Source organism: Euleptes europaea, chromosome 1 (genome assembly GCF_029931775.1).
Source record: "Euleptes europaea isolate rEulEur1 chromosome 1, rEulEur1.hap1, whole genome shotgun sequence".
NCBI lineage: Eukaryota > Metazoa > Chordata > Lepidosauria > Squamata > Sphaerodactylidae > Euleptes > Euleptes europaea.
In genome coordinates, this window is record NC_079312.1 from 113,985,719 (window position 1) to 114,004,663 (window position 18,945).

At 47.2% G+C, this 18,945-nt stretch overlaps 1 protein-coding gene across 1 annotated transcript in view; it reads right to left on the reverse strand.

Moving 5' to 3' along the window:
• Nucleotides 1-14,901, reverse strand: part of MAN2B1 (mannosidase alpha class 2B member 1) — a 38,991-nt gene extending 24,090 nt beyond the window's left edge. The window contains exons 1-8 of the mRNA XM_056848005.1: nucleotides 14,824-14,901; nucleotides 9,909-10,011; nucleotides 7,158-7,331; nucleotides 5,663-5,856; nucleotides 5,336-5,468; nucleotides 3,358-3,500; nucleotides 3,007-3,123; nucleotides 1,289-1,371 (exon numbers count right to left, since the gene is read on the reverse strand). Of these exons, the coding sequence (XP_056703983.1) occupies nucleotides 1,289-1,371; nucleotides 3,007-3,123; nucleotides 3,358-3,500; nucleotides 5,336-5,468; nucleotides 5,663-5,856; nucleotides 7,158-7,331; nucleotides 9,909-10,011; nucleotides 14,824-14,901 (1,025 nt within the window). The remainder of the gene's footprint in view (nucleotides 1-1,288; nucleotides 1,372-3,006; nucleotides 3,124-3,357; nucleotides 3,501-5,335; nucleotides 5,469-5,662; nucleotides 5,857-7,157; nucleotides 7,332-9,908; nucleotides 10,012-14,823) is intronic.
• Between the last annotated feature and the right edge of the window lie 4,044 nt (nucleotides 14,902-18,945).

Below are 18,945 nucleotides of genomic sequence, written 5' to 3' on the forward strand. Positions count from 1 at the left end.
CCAGTGTGGGGCAAGGTGCCACGACTTGGGAGGCCAATTCCCTCTTCACCCATGGTTTCACCAACCGCCTGTGTGGCTCCCTGTCTCTGTTTCACCCATCTACAATATGGAAATGGCATGAAACACTCCACAACAGAAGAAGAAGAGTTGGTTTTTATACCCTGATTTTCTCTACCTTTTAAAGAAGACTCAAACCAGCTTACAATTGCCTTCCCTTTCTCTCCCCACAACACCTCGTGAGGCTGAGAGAGTTCGGAGAGAACTGTGACTGGCCCAAGGTCACCCAGCTGGCTTCATACAGAAACAAAACAAATCACTTGAGGGAGAAAGTCTAACAACTGGCATAGAATGAGCTCCCTTAACCTACCCAGATGCCTTGGTACCAAGACGGTATTTATTACACTAACAACAGTTGTGTCATCAATTAATTTTTGTACCCTCTTGCAGATGGGCAGCAGGCAACCTCTTCAGCCAGTGGGGCTGGGCATTCTTATCAGCCATGATGTCCTCCTGAACATCTTCACTGGGGGAAGTCCAGAATCCCTAAGATGGAGAGCCCAGCAGACTCCTTTCCCGGGGAGGGGGACAAAGTTGCCCCAAAGGGCTTGCTTCAATGTAGGGGCTTCTAGGGGCCTGTAAAATGGAACTATTTCCGCCAGGCCTATAATTGAGGGCAGCCGCAAGTTTATCCATCGTTGCTGGCCTCCCCATTCCCCCCCCACTCTTGGTATCTGTGGGGGGGTTGATCTACCGAAATCCGGTTCCATGGTGGCGCATGAGTTGTTTAAGGTCACCTTGTTTGATATTTTACGATATAGTGTTTTAACTGATGTCTTTTTAGAGGATGTTACCTGCCCTGAGCCCAGCTTGGCTGGGAATGAGGGCAGGCTATAAATCTGAAATAACAACAACAACAACAGGGGGCACATTTGCCAGGAAGGAAGGGTTGCCCCACACTCCCAATCTGGCACAGGGAAGGATGAAGAGAAGCAGAAAAACATCAGGGCAGGAGTTAAAAATGACAGCAGCAATGGAAGGCTTTGGGCCTTTGGGCCACTCTCATTCCTTGGGGGACTCCATTTTGACAGCAGCTTTCACAGGCCTCTGAAGCAGCCAGTTCTTGCCACATTAAAACCCAGACCACGCAGAGATGGTCTCACAGAGGTAGAATTAAATTAAACCCAAGCTTGGAGGAAGAGGGTGAGAGAGGGAGATGAGATTAGGACCTGCCACAGAAAATGCTCCTGCTGCAAGCAGGACAGCGTGGAAGAACATCCAGCCCTCTCACCAGGACAGGTTGGCTTTATTCAGCTCCCACAAGTAGCAGCTTGGCGTAGAGTAGAGAACGTGGACGAGGCTCCCTTGGTGTTGCTGGAAGAGAGAAATGAGGCTAATCAATAGGCAAACGTACCCTGGGGAACTAAAGGGCTGTCCTGGGCCATACTGATGGAACCCTGACTGTGGGACAAGAACAGGCCTGACGCTCTGAGTGTCCCTTTCCTCTCTGCCAATTTCTTGTGCCCTTCACTAACAGGGGGGCCCCCTGGCACAGCTTAACTCTCACCTCTCTGCAGTATACCGACTCAGACGCTTCAATAAAAGAGGTATTTTTTTAAAGAGAGAGAGAAGGGCATGGGCAAGGGAGGAAGAAAGGGATGATAATCTGAGGTGGGGCCTACACAAGAAAGCACCAGAAGTAGCTGCATGCGACATGGTGGAGCTTTCCAGATCACAGAGCCTCCTGCACTAACTGGAGAAGCCAGTGGCTCAGTGGTAGAGCATCTGCTTGATATGCAGAAGGTCCCAGGTTCAATCCCGGGCATCTCCAGTTAAAGGAACCAGACAAGTAGGTGATGTGAAAGACCTCTGCCTGAGACCCTGGAGAGCCGCTGCCGGTCTGAGTAGACAATACTGACTTCGATGGACCAAGGGTCTGATTCAGTATAAGGCAGCTTCATGTGTTCATGTGTGTTCTTTGCTCTAAAGGAGGCAGTGCTAGTGGGAGACCAGGAAAGAGGCTCCTTCCCAATCTCAGGGCTGTCTGGAGTGAAACAAGAAGGAGGACAGAGGCTTTGCCTCTCCCCTGTTTTGTCTCTGCATGCAAAAAATGGAATTTGTGGGCAATGGAGGGGATGCCCGTATTTGTGTATCTGTCAGGCTTTGGATTCACCTATGGTGTGAAAAGGGAACACAAGCACACATAGTTTTGATGTCAGAATTCACTGACTGCTTCAGCGCCATTTAAAATCGGATTTACCAGTTCCAGATACCTTATGGGGGGGGGGGGCAAGATCCTTGTCTCAACTTGACATTTACTTAATGATACTGTTCATATGGCCAATTCGGCCCTGAACGATGTCACACTAAGATCAAACTTTAAAAGGAACTATATTATTTATACATACATATATGTATGTGTGTGTGTGTATAAACAGATATCTAGATAAACAATAAGAGAATTGGTTTTTTTATCTTGATTGACTGCGATAAAAACTTGGCAACTGCCAATGAAGTGTCAAAATCCACCCTTGCTAAAAGAACCCTCACATTTTCCAATTCACAAGCAGATTCCCAGATGAAAGGCTTTATCCATCTGTCTCTCCCTTCGTTGAGCAGGTCGCAGCTAAACAAGGAATACTGAAGAATGTCTATTTGACCAGAGCCACACTGTCCTACTCTCTCACAATACGGTACCCTATTTAGACGAACCGTTAACTCCCCTGATGGAATCGCATTTAGTCTAGCCAGCATAAATAATTGTCTGCATTGCGGGATTGCTGGAAAATCAAAATACATTGGGAGAGGACTTGACATTTACATAGTATTGCTGCAGAACAGCGTTTGTGGGGGAGAACCTGTGTTTTGACCTACCCCACCCCCAACTTCAGAGCACAGAATGTTCTTCGGCCCCTTTCCCAGGAACGTAAACAAAGGTCTTAAGAAACCAGGCAGTGTGGGGATAGCCTGCCCACTAGGAAGAGAGCCGAGGCTATAAGGCCAGAGTACCTGCGCATTGACGTGCTTGATCAACTTGTCCATGTTCTTGTACCAGAGGTTGGCGTTCTCGTATTGGAAATCGGAGCCCATTGTCATGACAATGTGGTTGGTGCGATAGTGCTTGGACTGCGGGGAACAGTGTCGACAATTGATAAACCGATCAGCGGCGACCCCCCCTACCCCAAGAGGCACGCCTTGTTCCTCAGCAAGGCACTCTTGGAGACAGCCGACCGTTTTTCCTTCGTCACTGCTATCCCAGACTCTGCTTCACCCCTCCCACCTTCCCTCCAGCCAACACTAACCTGACTAAGGAGGGGACCAAGGAGTCCCACCCCCCAAACCCCATTTCCTTCCTCTAACCTGGGCAGCTGCAACCCCTAGAAAATAGGTCACTAGACTCTGTACATTGTTTTCATCGCTGTTGTCATCCACAATGGGGTCATCAGAGCAGGACTGATCCCAGCAGAGAGCCATCGGCGGGTTGTAGCCATTGGGTAGGACACCTACCAAGAGAAAAAAAGAGGAAAGGAAAGGGCCATGGGTGCTTGCCAGGCCAGGTGTACCATAAAATTTAATGCCAGCTACTGGAACTACAAACTTTATGGAAGACACGGGCAAAGCCGATTAATGATATTATTTTACTTCATTTTTTACTTAAAATACAAACATGCTTAAAACAATAACACTCTTACAGTATTTTCTTTTATTTAACAGTCATTGATCACTGACAATGCAGGACTGGGGGGTGGGGTGGCTGCCTGGACTGGCTCTTGGGCCAAATAAGAGCTCTCAAGGGGCTGGATCCGGCCCCCAGGGCCTTAAGTTTGACACCCCTGCTCTATGGGGTTAAGAGTACAAGCCGATTCCTGGGACAGACAAACGCTGACACCCATGACCTAGCCAGTTATGCGTGTTGTTAGTGTTGCTCTCACTAGAATCCTAAAAAAAACCTCTTCAACTTTGTGATCTACCCAGCAGAACTGATGGCAAAGAAATAGAAAACAATCAGGAAAAAAGTACACAACACACATGACATTACCTCCCCCCTGGGAACCAGGGATCCCAAGTAAAGCTACAGGGTGGCCAACCACTCACTTCAGAAGTAGCTAGGCTATCTGATGGATAAAACGCAAGAACATCAAGAAAATTGGAAGCCTTTCTATAAGTTTATTGTGACAACTTTTTAAGAGAAAAATAAAAAAAGAACACCAGCAACCATATACAGAATAAGATTGAGTGATTGCTAACATACAAGGTGTGCGACAATCGCACATCTCAAATATATATTGGGTTAGACTATCTAACAATCTTAAATGATTATTTTACCGTCAGTATAACAGGCGAGAAAGGTTTGAACTGGCATAGTTATAAATATAATTATAGCTATAAATATTAAAATTATTTGTATGATAGGATTGATTTGTTCCATTCCCCAGTCTTGGTCTTTTTTTTAATGTTACTATCTATGTATCAATTGTACATATATACCTATCAATTTTTGTTTTCCTTTTTTTCTTTTTTCTTTCTTGAAAATCAAGAAAGTGGAGGATGTGGAGGAAACCAGCACCCCTGCTAGTGCCTAGTTTTGCTTCTGCAGCGTTGGAGTGAGAGTACAGAAACAAGCCTCGTTTCTTGGGATGGTATCATTTTCTTCCTACATTACGCTACGGTCCCATTGACCAGAAGCTCCACTTTTGAAGAAAAAAACATCTCTATTGCTTTCACTGGGCAGCTCAAAAGTTCAATTCCATCACCTCCTTGCAACTGTCTTCTCCCTGCTTATTCTGACTGACCACATCTTGTCCAAGACAAGCACATTTTCATGTCGAGAAGAGCAAGAGTCCAGTTGCACCTTAAGGACTAACAAAATTTCTGGCAGGGTGTGAGCTTTCATGAGCCACTGCTCACTTCTTCAGATACATTTTCATGTATTAGTCTGAAGCAAAACTTTAAGCAAGATGTAGCAGTGCCTAAGCATTCCTGTTCCGCCGTTCTCCCAACTATCTCCGCATGTTGCCTCAAGCAGCAGGCTTGACTCCTGTCATTTTTTGTAAGCTGTCCCCCCGCCCCCCGCATTTTCTAGACATTCATGTAGAGGGACCCAAGAACCAACTTCTGAACCTGGGGCAGTTTAACCACCAGCCTATCTCTTGCTTCCAGCTATCACCAGAGCCAGTTACTGAAAGATCCCCTGGTAATATCTGGAGGTAAGAGATTGCCACGTTTTCTAGGGGAACAATTCCACGTTTGCACTAGCTAAGCAGACGACCTGGCTGATGTTCAGCTATGGCGACCCCAAACCACAAGAAGGGAGGCTTAAGAACGTGCCCTTACTCACCAGTGAAGAGATCGGCCACTGGGGGTTCCAGACTCCCGCTCCCACGCCACAGCTGCTCCATCTCGCGCACCGCCTCGCGCCGGGCCTTGTCCTGATAGTCGATGCGACCCAAAAAGAAACCATCGTAGCCCATCTGGGCAAAGAGACAAAGAAAGGGTTTGAGAGGCCGAAGGAGCGGTGCAAATGGAGTCGGCGCATCCCGGCCCCGGGAGCAAGAAGGCAGGCAAAGCTCAAGGACCAATTCATGGGTTGAAGACCAGGACGCCAGTTACGTCGCCCCGTTCCATGCGGGCAAGGGGAGATGTAGCCACGGTGTGGGGGGCTGACCTGCGCAAACAGCGACGCCTGCTCTCGGCTGTGCCCAAAAGGGTCGATGTGCCAGGCAACCTGGGGCCGGCCGCACTCGCCGAAGGTCTCTTTCAGGAAATTGAGCCCAAGGCTCATCTGGTCAATGACGGACGAGTAGTGTACAGCCGCCTCGTCGTTCATGCACCAGCCACCATTCACAAACTCCAAACGCCCTGCCGAGAGGGAAAGCGCATCAGATTAGAGGAGGTGCAGGCGATGCTTCGTCGCCGCTCAGCTGAGGAGGGCAGGCATGCAACACACAAGCTGGAAGACAGTGGCCACCCACCCAGACTGAAACGGGAACCCTGGGGGAGATCTGTACACTACAGCAGGGGAAGAAGAGGGAACTGCAGCTTCACAACTACACTGCTAATGTGATGAAGCAAGACAGAGCACAGCGCAGGCCGTACGGCTATGCAAGAGGAAGAACAACCACTATTCTCCCTGCACATTTCTACCCACACTCAGCCTGCAACCCTATCAGCCACCAAAGTTGCTAAGTCACAGCCCTCCATTGCCACGGAGGATGCGGTCATGGGGTTGTCCCTCCTGCTACCCATCCTCCTTTCTTGCCTGGAGGAAACAGGACTCTTGCTTTGCCCTACAACAACTAGGAGGGAGCAGTGCTACAAAACGCCAGAAGAGCTAAGGAGGAGAAGCAACATCTATATTCCAGTTCATGGGTGCGGAGTAGTTTAAAAAATAATAACATAAGACCAAAGCGCTCTCCAGGCTGTGACCTGGCAATGCAGGTGCAAGTAGAAGCAGTGCCAGCCAATCTTCTCCATCCCCATATCAGGAAAGCCAACATGAACACATGAAGCTGCCTTATACTGAATGAGACCCTTGGTCCATCAAAGTCAGTATTGTCTGCTCAGACCGGCAGCGGCTCTCCAGGGTCTCAGGCAGAGGTCTTTCACATCACCTACTTGCCTAGTCCCTTTAATTGCAGATGCCAGGGATTGAACCTGGGACCTTCTGCATGCCAAGCAGATGCTCTACCACTGAGCCATGGCCCCTCCCCAAAGTAGTCCCCTGTGCAAGCACTGGGTCATTACTGACCCATGGGGTGACATCATATCACAACGTTAACTAGGCAGACTTTGTTTACGGTTTGTCAGTGCCTTCCCCAGTCATCTTCCCTTTACCCCCAGCAAACAGGGTACTCATTTTACCGACCTCAGAAGGATGGAAGGCTGAGTCAACCTTGAGCTGGCTACCTGAACCCAACTACTGCTGGGATTGAACTCAGGTTGTGAGCAGAGCTTTTGACTGCAGTACTGCAGCTTACCACTCTGCACCACGGGGCTCCTATTGAACTAGTCTTTTGAACTAGTTCTGGTGTTCAGGTGCCCTGGACTCCATCCTTGTCTTTCCCTTAAGCATGCTCATCCCTCCATCACTACCTCAAGCATTACATTATGAGGCAGAGAGAGACACCACACGAGGTCCAACTCTCTTTCTTCAGTCTTACCCTCAGCAACAAGCTGCTGCACGGCCTGGCGCATGGCATCGGTCTGCAGCCCCCACCAGCGGGCAAAGAAGGCCACCTCGACATAGATGAAGCGTTTGGTGGGGTCAGCCAGCAGCTCCAGGATGACCGAGTCAAGGATGTACTGCACCCCAGCGTGCTGGATGTCGTTGCGGACTGCAAGGGAAAAGCCGCTGAGGAGGAATTCCCAAGGCAGAACTGGGGCCTTCCACCTGTGAGGCACCACCTCCAACGGTTGGCTGGTTGGAAGAGGCAGCGCTTCATAGAAAAGCTGAGGCCCGATGCTCCCTGGTTCATCTGTGGCCACCCTCGGCCAAATGGGCTATAACAGCCAGTCTTCTAGACCAGAGCTTCTTAAACTTTTTCCACTCGCGGCCCTACAAGGTCGGACCATAACCAACGGGTTAAAATTAAATCAGAAGAGTTTCCATCTAGACATTAGGAAGAATTTTCTAACAGTTAGAGCGGTTCCTCAGTAGAACAGGCTTCCTCTGGAGGTGGTAAGTGCTCCTTCCCTAGGGATCACTGGGTGTGTGTGGGGGAGGTAGTTGTGAAATTCCTGCATTGGGCAGGGGGTTGGACTAGATGACCCTGGTGGTCCCTTCCAACTCTATGATTCTATGACTGTGAAAGTTTTACGCAACCCCGGGAATATAGGTATATAAAATAGATATTCAAATCAAATATTTATTGATAATAAATCAATTTTTTCGTGACCCCCACATTCAGTTACGTGACCCCATATGGGGTAGCGACCCATAGTTTAAGAAGCTTTGTTCTAAACCAGGGCTTCTTAAACTTTTTCCACTCGCGACCCCTTTTTGCCCGATAAATTTTTACGCAACCCCGGGTACATAGGTACATAAAATAGGTATACAAATCAAACATTTACTGATAATAAATCATAAAGAAATTCATTTAAAAACAATTATTTGGTATACATATAACATTACCATTTATTAAAGACAAAAGCAAATTTGCATACTAATGAGAGGGATGTGCTTGTTGCCAAATTTTTCACGACCCCCACCCACAGTTTAAGAAGCTTTGTTCTAGACCAAGGGTACTTTCACACATGCTGAGTAATGCACTTTCAATCCACTTCCAATGCACTTTGCACCTGGATTTTACTGAGTGAACTGGCAAAATCCACTTCCAAATGATCGTTAAAGTGCATTGAAAGTGGATTGAAAGTGCATTAGTTAGTATGTGTGAAAGCATCCAATGACAGGCCTCAACCCCACCCCCTCTTTCATCCATGAAGCAGCAGAGAACCAGCCCGGGATGCTCCTCAACAGCCAGATGCTGAAAGAAGGCTTGTATTTCCAGTGGCTTTGTTCTGCCCTTGGAAGGCAAATATGCTTGCAAAATCCAGTCACACTAGCACGGCCTTCAAAAAACAACAACAGGAAGGTATTAGGTGCATGCAGGGAAGGAAGAGGATGCCCAAGGCCTGTTTATCAGCAGCACTGATCTGCATAGATCTAATGCAAAACAGCAGGCTGGCATTTGTGTGCTCAGCAGGAAGCTGGAGGAGAGAAGTCCAGTTCTGAACACCCATCGACTGGCGGCAGTGGGCAACTCTGACCCATTTCCAGCTGGTGCAGCGTAACAGCGCCAGCTGCTGCCTAAAAAAAGTCATTTTTGCCCTGAACTCCTTGGACTGCCTTAAGCATCTCTCCCTCTCAGATCTTAGGGGGAAAAAATTCCAATAAGGCCATTTATGCAGGGTCAATTTTGATGCTCGCTCAAAGCTCTTCGTTAAAATGTGACTTTTAAAATGCCTATTCATGGTCCTGATGCAAAAGGAGAAATTCCATCCCCCACACTTGCCTGCTCCTTCGTTCCTTCCATTAGCCAACCACCGATTGCATAGCTAATGCCCAGCTGTCATTTTGCATGCTTCCTTGAGGGGATTCTTCAAGGTGGAGCAAACACAAAAGGTCGCATTAAAGAGGCTCTTAAGAAATGCAAAGCAGGTATGTGCCGGCTTCGCAGTCACTTCCTGAATGACGGTTCAGCGTGAAAAACTCAAAAATATGCGGGGCACTTCAGCCTGGAACGTGCTGCTAATTACCAAGCATAAACGGCCCAAGAGTTGTTCAACTGTGAGCTCCCCCCTCTGGCTGTCTTCAAGCAGCAGCTGGACAAACATTTGTCGGGGATGCTCTAGGCTGATCCTGCATTGAGCAGGGGGTTGTACAAGGATGGCCTATATGGCCCCTTCCAACTCTACGATTTTCATTTATAATACGGTAGAATCGTACTGGCCTGCCTTACAGAGCTGCGGTGAGGATTACCGTATATATACTAAGGGTTCTTAGACCATGCAGCATGTTTCCTACCACTCTGCTGAGCAGAGAATGAAGCCTTCCTCCCGCCTAAGGAGCCTTTCTTCGGCCTAAGGTAGGATGCATGCCAGTGAGGAGCCATACAATTCACTGCCAAGGAGATACAGGGCTTTGCTCTCCTAGAGCATCACTGATGTGGTTTAATCTGGCCAAAAGGCTAAGGGGTGCAATCTCAACTCCTATTTCAGCAGCGGGCAATATTGGACTGCGCCTGCTCCGACCTATGCGCAGTCAGCACAGACAGCCGTGACCCTGGCAGCAAACCGCAATGGTCAGCAAAAAGGGCCAACCCAAGTGATCAAGCATCAAGCCTTCTTGGTGCGAACAGCAATGCTAGGACCCTGCTGAGACACCATCCCCTTGCCCTGCGGCTTCAACTCACCTCCAAAGAAATACTGGTCCACTGTCTTCAGCCAGCCCACATCATCGTGTGTGTGTGGGATAAGATGGATATTGAGCATGTTGGGTTTTGTCACAGGGCAGGACTAGAAAAGCAGAGAGGGAGAGACAGGGTGCTTCTCTGAGCTACGTTACACAGCACAACAACACACTCCACGAACTGCCACCAGGGGGCACCAGTCAGCTGAAAAAGCCATCCCTGAAAACTACAATTTTACAGAAGGGTCGCTAACAGCTTCAGTACTACCGATTAAGTGTGCCGCAGGGTGTTGGTGGCGGGTTAAGTACTCTACTTTCCTATACATGCCTTACCTAACATCTTAGAACATCTTAGATGCAAGCAGAGAAACACAAAGCAAGGATGTCAGAACAGCCAAAAAGAAGGCCTTCTAAGGTTCTGCTGATAGTATGCATTGGGAAACAATTCTGATCTACGGGATAAGGCAAGGGGAGGGAGACATTTTCAGATGGAACAGAATTTGATAGCCACAGAGGCTGGGTGCCCAAATTCTCCAGGTTATCTTGCTGTGAAGGTAGCGTTGTCTAGTGCAACAGCAAAAGGGGCTGAGATCCATCGCCGTGGTTCTCAGTCGCACACTGCTGTCAAAGTTTCAAGCAAAGGGCTTTTCTGTATTGCTCACTTGTAGTTTGAAAGCTCGTTTCAGGACTTATGGAAACTTGAGTGGCTTAACTGAAGTGAGTTCCTGCAGAGTTCCTGCAACTCAAAAGACAAAATCCTATGCCCGCTTTATTTGGAGTTGTCCTGGTTAAATTATGAGACTTTCTTCTGAATAAATACGTGTAAGGCCGATTTTTGTATAGCCAAAGGGTGCTTCGATTTCATTACAACTAGGAAGTTTGTACCATACAGAGGAACAAAAGAATGGAATAGTGGGCCCGAAATGAAGAAGAAGAGTTGGTTTTCATATGCCGACTTTCTCTGCCACTTAAGGGAGAAGCAAACTGGCTTACAATCACCTTCCCTTCCCCTCCCCACAACAGACACCCTGTGAGGTAGGTAGGGGCTGAGAGAGTGTGACTAGCCCAAGGTCATCCAGCTGGCTTTATGTGTAGGAGTGGGGAAACAAATCCATTCACCAGATTAGCCTCTGCTGCTCATGTGGAGGAGTAGGGAATCAAACCCGGTTCTTCAGATCAGACTCCACTGCTCCAAACCACCGCTCATAACTACGCTGGCTCTCACAGCAAAGTTACGATAGGCCTTGGGGGCCTGCCAGCAATCAACTTACAGAAACTTGCCATACAGCTTCTGCTTCCTACTCTCTGCTGGAGCTACTTGATGTTCACATAGGCACTCCAAGAGCATTTTCATATATGAGACTTAACACTATTTGAGCCTCTTGGGTGAGTCCGCTTTAATGCAGAAAAGAAACATTCATCACAGAATTAAACTGGCCTATACAGGTTTACATTCATATTAAATAGCACAAAATGCTTTTTAAGCCTCATGTGTAAAGAGACGTCCAGGGGCATCAAAAAATATCTAGCAGTAGCTGTTGCTTTACTTCTGTTGCATTTTCTCCTTTCACACTGCAAAAGGCAGTTGCACACTTGTCCAGCCTGGGAGAGCAAATTCCTCCTCAGCCAAGTTGCTTGAGTGTGTGCAGGTAGACACATATACACACTGCTGGATGGAGATTAATCACGATGGGTAGCCGCGTTAGTCTGTCTGTAGCAGTAGAAAAGAGCAAGAGTCCAGTAGCACCTTAAAGACTAACAAAATTTCTGGCAGGGTATGAGCTTTCGTAAGAAGAAGAGTTGCTTTTTATATGTTGACTTTTTCTAAAGGAAGAATCAAACAGGCTTACAATCACCTTCCCTTTCCCTTCCCACAACAGACGCCCTGTGAGATTGGGGCTTAGAGAGCTTGGAGAGAGCTGTGACTAGCCCAAGGTCACCCAGCTTGCTTCATGTGGAGGAGTGGGGAAACCCACCCGGTTCACCACATTAGAGACTGCCGCTCCAAACCACCACTCTTTACCACTACACCACGCTGGCTCTCACTTCTTCCGATACTCACTTCTTCAGGTACTCTGAAGATATCTGAAGAGGTAACATCTGAAGAAGTGAGCTGTGGCTCACAAAAGCTCATACCCTGCCAGAAATTTTATTAATCTTAAAGGTGCTACTGGATTCTTGCTCTTTTCTACTGCTATGAATGGAGCTTGCTTCTTGGCTAGGGAAGGCTTGCCAGTAAAAGGAGGATACTGCTGTGTTTCCCGAGGAAGGACAGAACCAATGGTGAAGGTTTCCAAAGTGACACGCAGAGGCCTGGGCTGTGCTTTTCTCCTGGTTTTCAAATGCTCCACATCATTTTGCTACTGTGCTGGCCTTGACAACAATCCACAGCAATCATTTCCATAAGCTGCTAGGTTTACATGCGCCAAGCATTGAAGCATGAGAGCACAGTGCTCCTTCGATACAATCTGGCCTTGATGTAACACTTGATCTCACACCCTTTGCACCTATCCCACACGAAGCAGAGAGTTTATGCTGCCAGTGTGAGGAGGTAACAACGGCACAGGATGTTCTCCTACTAGAGCTGCGTGAGAAACTCAACTACCCACATGCAGGCGTGCCATACTGCCAGCCGTGATATATAGGCTTCCTGGGGCAATCAGTTCCAACAAACCCAAGACAGGAAGGAACTTTTGCCTGGAGTGAGATTGGCCAGACTTTTAGGCTCAGGGCATAAGAGAAGCAGATCAGAAAGCAAAGCAGCAGATTAGAGATGAAGGGGGAGGGGCCATGGCTCAGTGGTAGAGCATCTGCTTGGCATGCAGAAGGTCCCAGGTTCAACCCCCGGCATCTCCAGTTGACGGGACTAGGCAAGTAGGTGATGTGAAAGACCTCTGCCTGAGACCCTGGAGAGCCGCTGCCGGTCTGAGTAGACAATACTGACTCTGATGGACTAAGGGTCTGACTCAGTATAAGGCAGCTTCACGTGTTCATGTGACACAGCTGTTGGGAAAGGCATCCCCTACTGGCTGACAATAAAGACCCGGACCTATCTTCCTATTGTTCTCTAATCAGTTTATACCCACTGTCCCCAAAATGTTATCGGAGAGCGGACAATCGGGATCACAGTCCAACTCAGCTCTCTCTGGAAGGTGTGTGGTGTCAGGAAGATCAGGGATTTGTATAGTCAGATGCCACTCAGACAGCCCAGAAGCAGCAGTGGGGGGGGGGGGGAAACAGATGGCAGAAGATATTTATTCACGCAGCATGTAAAATTCATGGCCATAGCACATGGCAACGTTCAAAACAAATTAGCTCAATGGAACAATGGCTTCCACCATCATGTATCTCATCTATCCTTGGACGAAGGGCAGCATATGTGGCTCTCCCCTCTCCTGTTTTACCTTCACAACAAATCTCGGTGAAGCAAGCTAGGCTGAGAAAGAATGACAAGCCCAAGGGCACCCAGTGAACTTTATGGTTAAGTGAAAGGATTCAGCCCAAGACTCTCTGGTCAAAGTCCAGCATGTTAACTACAATATCGATACCATATTCTCAAAGCATGTGGGAGCCCTTCTGGATGGTTCTAGCTGGTAGTCACTACTGGGGACAGAATCCTGGCTTTAGATGCTCTTTAGTTTGACCCAGCAGGGCAATTCTTCTATGCTTTGCCTCCAGCCCTACTCTGTAGGAAAAGCCCAGACTGTATAGATTTGCCCTTTGAGCTTGCAGGGCTTGGTTTAAGAACAGCCTTGGTCTCATCTACCATCCCAAGCTAGTAGCACTCCTTTCCCACTCTTGAGGCTTTGTAGTTCTAACAATGTGCTCCCCCTGCCCACTGAAAACACTTCCTTCCTGCGTGGTGTAGTGGTTAAGAGCCGTGGAGTCTGATCTGGAGAACCGGGTTTGATTCCCCACTCCTCCAAATGAGTGGCGGACTATAATCTGGTGAACCAGGTTGGTTTCCCCACTCCTCCACATGCAGCCAGTTGCGTAACCTTGGGCCAGTCACAGTTCTCTTCGAGCTCTCTCAGCCTCACCTACCTCAAGAAATGTCTGTTGTGGGGAGGGGAAGGTGATTGTAAGCCACCTTGAGACTCCTTAAAGGTAGAGAAAATGCAGGGTATAAAAACCAACTCTTCTTCTTCCCAGATGGCCTATACCGATGATTCACCCTAGAACTGCTTCCTCTTTTTGCCATGCCTGCCTGATTTAGGGAATGCACCTTTGCTCTTGCCACTGGACTCTTACCGTGAAAGTAGGAACTTGAATGTGCATTAACAATTATAAGAGCAGAACCAGGCAGAAATAGTGATTCAGAGAAATATTAACATAGAAAGCAAGAGTGTCACTCTGGGCACGCTGCATCGCCGTTCCTCTTTCACAGTATTTACCAGGAACCACCCAAGATCCCTCCTTTCGTTTAAGTAATCTTTAAGGCCTACTTTTGATACATCATCTTACCAATGATTGTTTTTTCACCAAAACCTAAAAAAGGACCCATAGCTAAAATCTTCATCAAGGTCCTTTTTTAGATCCCAGGGAGAAAAAACTATAGCCCTAGTAAGTCCCTGATATGAGTGATCTCTGTAAGCCAACACATCTTACATTCGCCTTATCTTCCCCCTACCAGATCCCCAGAGTATCCGATCTCACTTTTTGATTGAATGCCTCTCTCTGCTCCATGCAGACATCCATTAAACTGCCGCACCCCTTTGGAGACAGCGCCGCTTTCGCTTTCCACCATCCGATCTCAGGCTCTCAGGAGACCCTTCCGCTCCCCGCACCCCCCGCGGCTCTCTCAGAGTCCCCTGAACACATGAACACATGAAGCTGCCTTCTACTGAATCAGACCCTCGGCCCATCAAAGTCAGTATTGTCTACTCAGACTGGCAGCGGCTCTCCAGGGTCTCCCTTACCTGATACCCGCACGATGCCTCGCCCCCACCCAGCAGCGCTGCTCCGAGCAGGAGCCCCCAAATCGCCGAGAACCCCATCGCTGCTGTTGCTGCTGCTCCACCAGTTGCCACAACCTAGAGCCTGTCATGTGACCAGCCACTCACATGACAACTAGAGCGGCACTCCCCCGCGAGCCACGCCTCCCGAGGGCGAGGCTCGAGCTGCAAAACGGAAGGGATTGGCGGTACACGGGACTGCGGTTGAACTCATGCAAATCGCCGTGTCCCCTGCGAAATGATTGGATGGGTGGGAGAAGTGGGCGGTGACAATTGTGCTAGCCTGTCAGCGGCGCTAAGTAGAGAAAGTAGAAGTTGGTCACTTTCGTGTTTAGGGTTGCCAGGTCCCTCTTCGCCGCCGGCGGGAGGTTTTTGGGGCGGAGCCTGAGGAGGGCGGGGTTTGGGGAGGGGAGGGGCTTCAATGCCATAGAGTCCAATGGCCAAAGCGGCCATTTTTCTCCAGGGGAACTGATCTCTATCGGCTGGAGATCAGTTGTAATAGCAGGAGAGCACCAGCTACTACCTGGAGGTTCTAAACAATAGATACGTATGCTGAATAACACAGTTAAAGAAATAAACAGCGCCAGCTCAACTCCACTTCCACCACTAGGAATTACAAAATAAAGTATGCAACTCTGTAACAATTCTAACAAATTATTATATATATATATATATATATATATATAAAAAACACACCTTACTGGCATTTCACTTCTACACAAATAAATCCGGTTGTCTCAGCATAGAATATTCTTATCAACTTAAAGTTAATTTGTTAGAATTGTTACAGAGTTGCATACTTTATTTTGTAATTCCTAGTGGTGGAAGTGGAGTTGAGCTGGTGCTGTTTATTTCACTACCTGGAGGTTGGCAACCCTGTTCGTGTTCCAAGCTAAGATTCGGGGGAGGGGGAGTCAGGCAAAAAACCTGCAGTCCCAGATGTAAGGCAGGATAAGGGAGATGAAATAAATCCTGGAACCGTCTGCTTTTCCCCATTCCCCCAGTTCTTTTACCTTGTTCCGAGCAAGAGATCGTCCTTCCACTGACAGCAACAGAAAACGTGAACTACAGAATGGTTGAAGCAATTCTGCACGTTAACTGAGACAGCTTTGAACACTTGAAGCTGCCTCATACTGAATCAGACCTTTGGTCCATCAAAGTCAGTACTGTCTACTCTGACCGGCAACGGCTCTCCAGGGTCTCCGGCTGGGGTTTTTCACATCACCTACCTGCCTAGTCCCTTTAGATGCCGGGAATTGAACCTGGGCCCTTCTGCATGTCGAGCAGATGCTCTGCCACTGAGCCACAGCCCCTGCAGTTTGGCTCTTTCAACAGAACAGAGGGAATGTACTATGGCAATTAATGGGGGACCTTACCCACAATGGCATCCACATGTATCCAACCTGGCTGCCCCCCTCCCCCTGTGCGTCTGTAGGAGAGTCCTCGCTAGAAAAAAAATAGGCACCAGTCCTGTTCAGGGAAAGATGGATGCCTGTAGGCCATTTCTTCCAATTATATATCTCCCTGAGAAAGTTCGGACGAATCCCAGGAGCATGGTTGGATAAACCACCTCTGCACTAATGCAAAAGAAGCAGTGAGGACTAATGCATTTTCAGGTCTTATAGGCTGGCTGTGGCACTAAGCATAATAGACACATAGGCAGTCATAAACAGATTTTGAAGTTGAAATCAAAATTATACCTGCTCCTTGATTCAGATTTTATGACAGCTAACATCTAACAGCCAGAACAGAATAATATTCATTCTTAACCTTTTTAGGTATATCATCTAGCTCAACTCTGTTTAGTCAAATAACCTTCCCCTATCTCCATCACTTCCTTCTTAGCGCATTTCCCCTTTCCTTTTTCCTTTCTTTAAATGTTACCATGATGATAATACCAACTGCGCTGTAACAAAATGGTTCAGAAAGATGCTTGAGCAAAGGGTTAGTGACTGTGGACTATGCTAGTAAGTAGGATCCTAGTATGTAATTTCTGGCAATGTTTAACATGTCACGTTACTACTTATGGTTACTTCAGCTCTGTTTCAGATTTCTGGTTGGTTCCTGATTTCCCCTCTTGTTGACAGTATTGATCTACTCTGTGTAATCTGCCTTGATTCCCAGTGAGAAAGGCAGGCTATAAACAATGTAAATATATTTTTTAAAAGGTTTACATGTTCAAACTGTGAAGTAGAACCTTTGACTTTTCTTCACTCCAGATTTTTGTAATGAATCACTAATACTACACACTCGTATTATAGTGACACTTAACAGACAAACCTAAACAGAGTCACACCCCTCTAGCTCCATTGAAGTACAAGTCATTCATATTCATATTAGTAGCAATATAGATACAGTGGCTATGACAGAATGATTAATCCAGAATAAAGGAATGTGGATTTGTATATGCTTTATGGCACTCTTAAAGCACCATTTATTATCTAGCCAGATGTTCTTATTTCACCTTCTCCAGCCATGTGTTCTGTGGAATTAGCTGGAGTTTTGAGTACTTATCACTTTTCATAGTTATGGAACAAATCAGAGATAATCTCTTTATGGCTGTTCTTAATGCAAGCAGAATGAAATTTTCATCCCATTGGACCAGCAAATACAGTGTTGTTTCTAATACTGCAGTGCAAATCTCTGATTTGGGGGTGGAGGGGGGCAAATCTAGTTCATATTTACTTTGGCATGTTCCTGAATGCTCATGCTCCATGTAGTCAGTTCCTGGGCAACTTGTATGACAAGTTAGCATTCAGAATCCAAGGTTGCTTCCAGAATCACAGAAACATACATATTGAGCCTTTGCATGCTTAAAAGGTAAAGGTGCAAGCGCCGGGACATTACTGACCCATGGGGTGATGTCACATCCCGACGTTTACTTTGCATGCTTTAAAGATAAAGGTGCAAGCACCAGGTCGTTACTGACTCATGGGTGATGTCACATCCTGACGTTTACTAGGCAGATTATGTTTAAGGGGTGGCTTGCCATTGCCTTCCCCAGTCATCTACACTTTACCCCCAGCAAGCTGGGTACTCATTTCACTGACCTCGGAAGGTGGGAAGGCTGAGTCAGTTGGCTACCTGAAACCGACTTCCTTCGGGATCAACTTCAGGTCGTGAGCAGAGCTGCAGCTTACTGCTCTGCGCCACGGGGCTTTCTCCATGTACTTTGCATGCTTACTCAAAGGCAAATCAGTGGGACTTCTATGAACTTAGCGGGACTTCCTCTGAGCATTCATAGAAAGGATCAATATGCATGTTTGCCCCAGAAAAAAAAAAGTGTGCCAGATCATAGCTATAGTGTGTTTCCATCCATACTTTTTTGTACCAGCTCCAATACAACACCCTCTAATGCTTCTGGTATGAAACTTATCATGTGCAGGATTTGACCAGTTTTGGAAGTTGCTCTTATCATAATTTAGACAACTATTAAGGGGACAGCCAGCATAGCCACTTTCCCCTCTTTAAGTGAACTTACAATTTCTTGAGGCTGGCATCTATGACCTTTCTAGTGAGCTGCCTTAGGACATGACCTTTTAACTTGGCTCTCATTTATTGATACAGATACAGTGGCCTCTGGTGACTCAACGTGTAGCAACCGTTTGGTTAATACAACCACTTATTGATAGCATAAATTAAGGGTTGTTTTGTGTGTGTGTGTGTGTGTGTGTGTGTGTGTGTGTGTGGATTACTTGTCTTCAGAACATTTCAGCATTTTGCAAGCTGCAGTTCAACATGTTTCTGGACCATGATGTCATGAACTGCAAGCTGGAAATGTGCTTGACTACAGTAACCCTACAATTGCCATAACATATGATTTTACCCTAAATTATGCAAACTGAAGAATGAGGAATAATAGTAAGGACTTGAAAGACAAGTTTTGGATCTCTGCAGCCATTATACAGAGTTGGTGGGACTATTTTTCTTTCATGCCCGGTGTAAACCCATTCAAGTAAGTGGTATGCAAGTGGAATAAGGGAAAATGTATAGCATTTTTTTGCCAGCTGTAATGGGGGCACAGGAATAAATCACTCTGCCTATTAGCTGCCATTCTTTGAGATACAACAAATGGCTTCTTCCTCA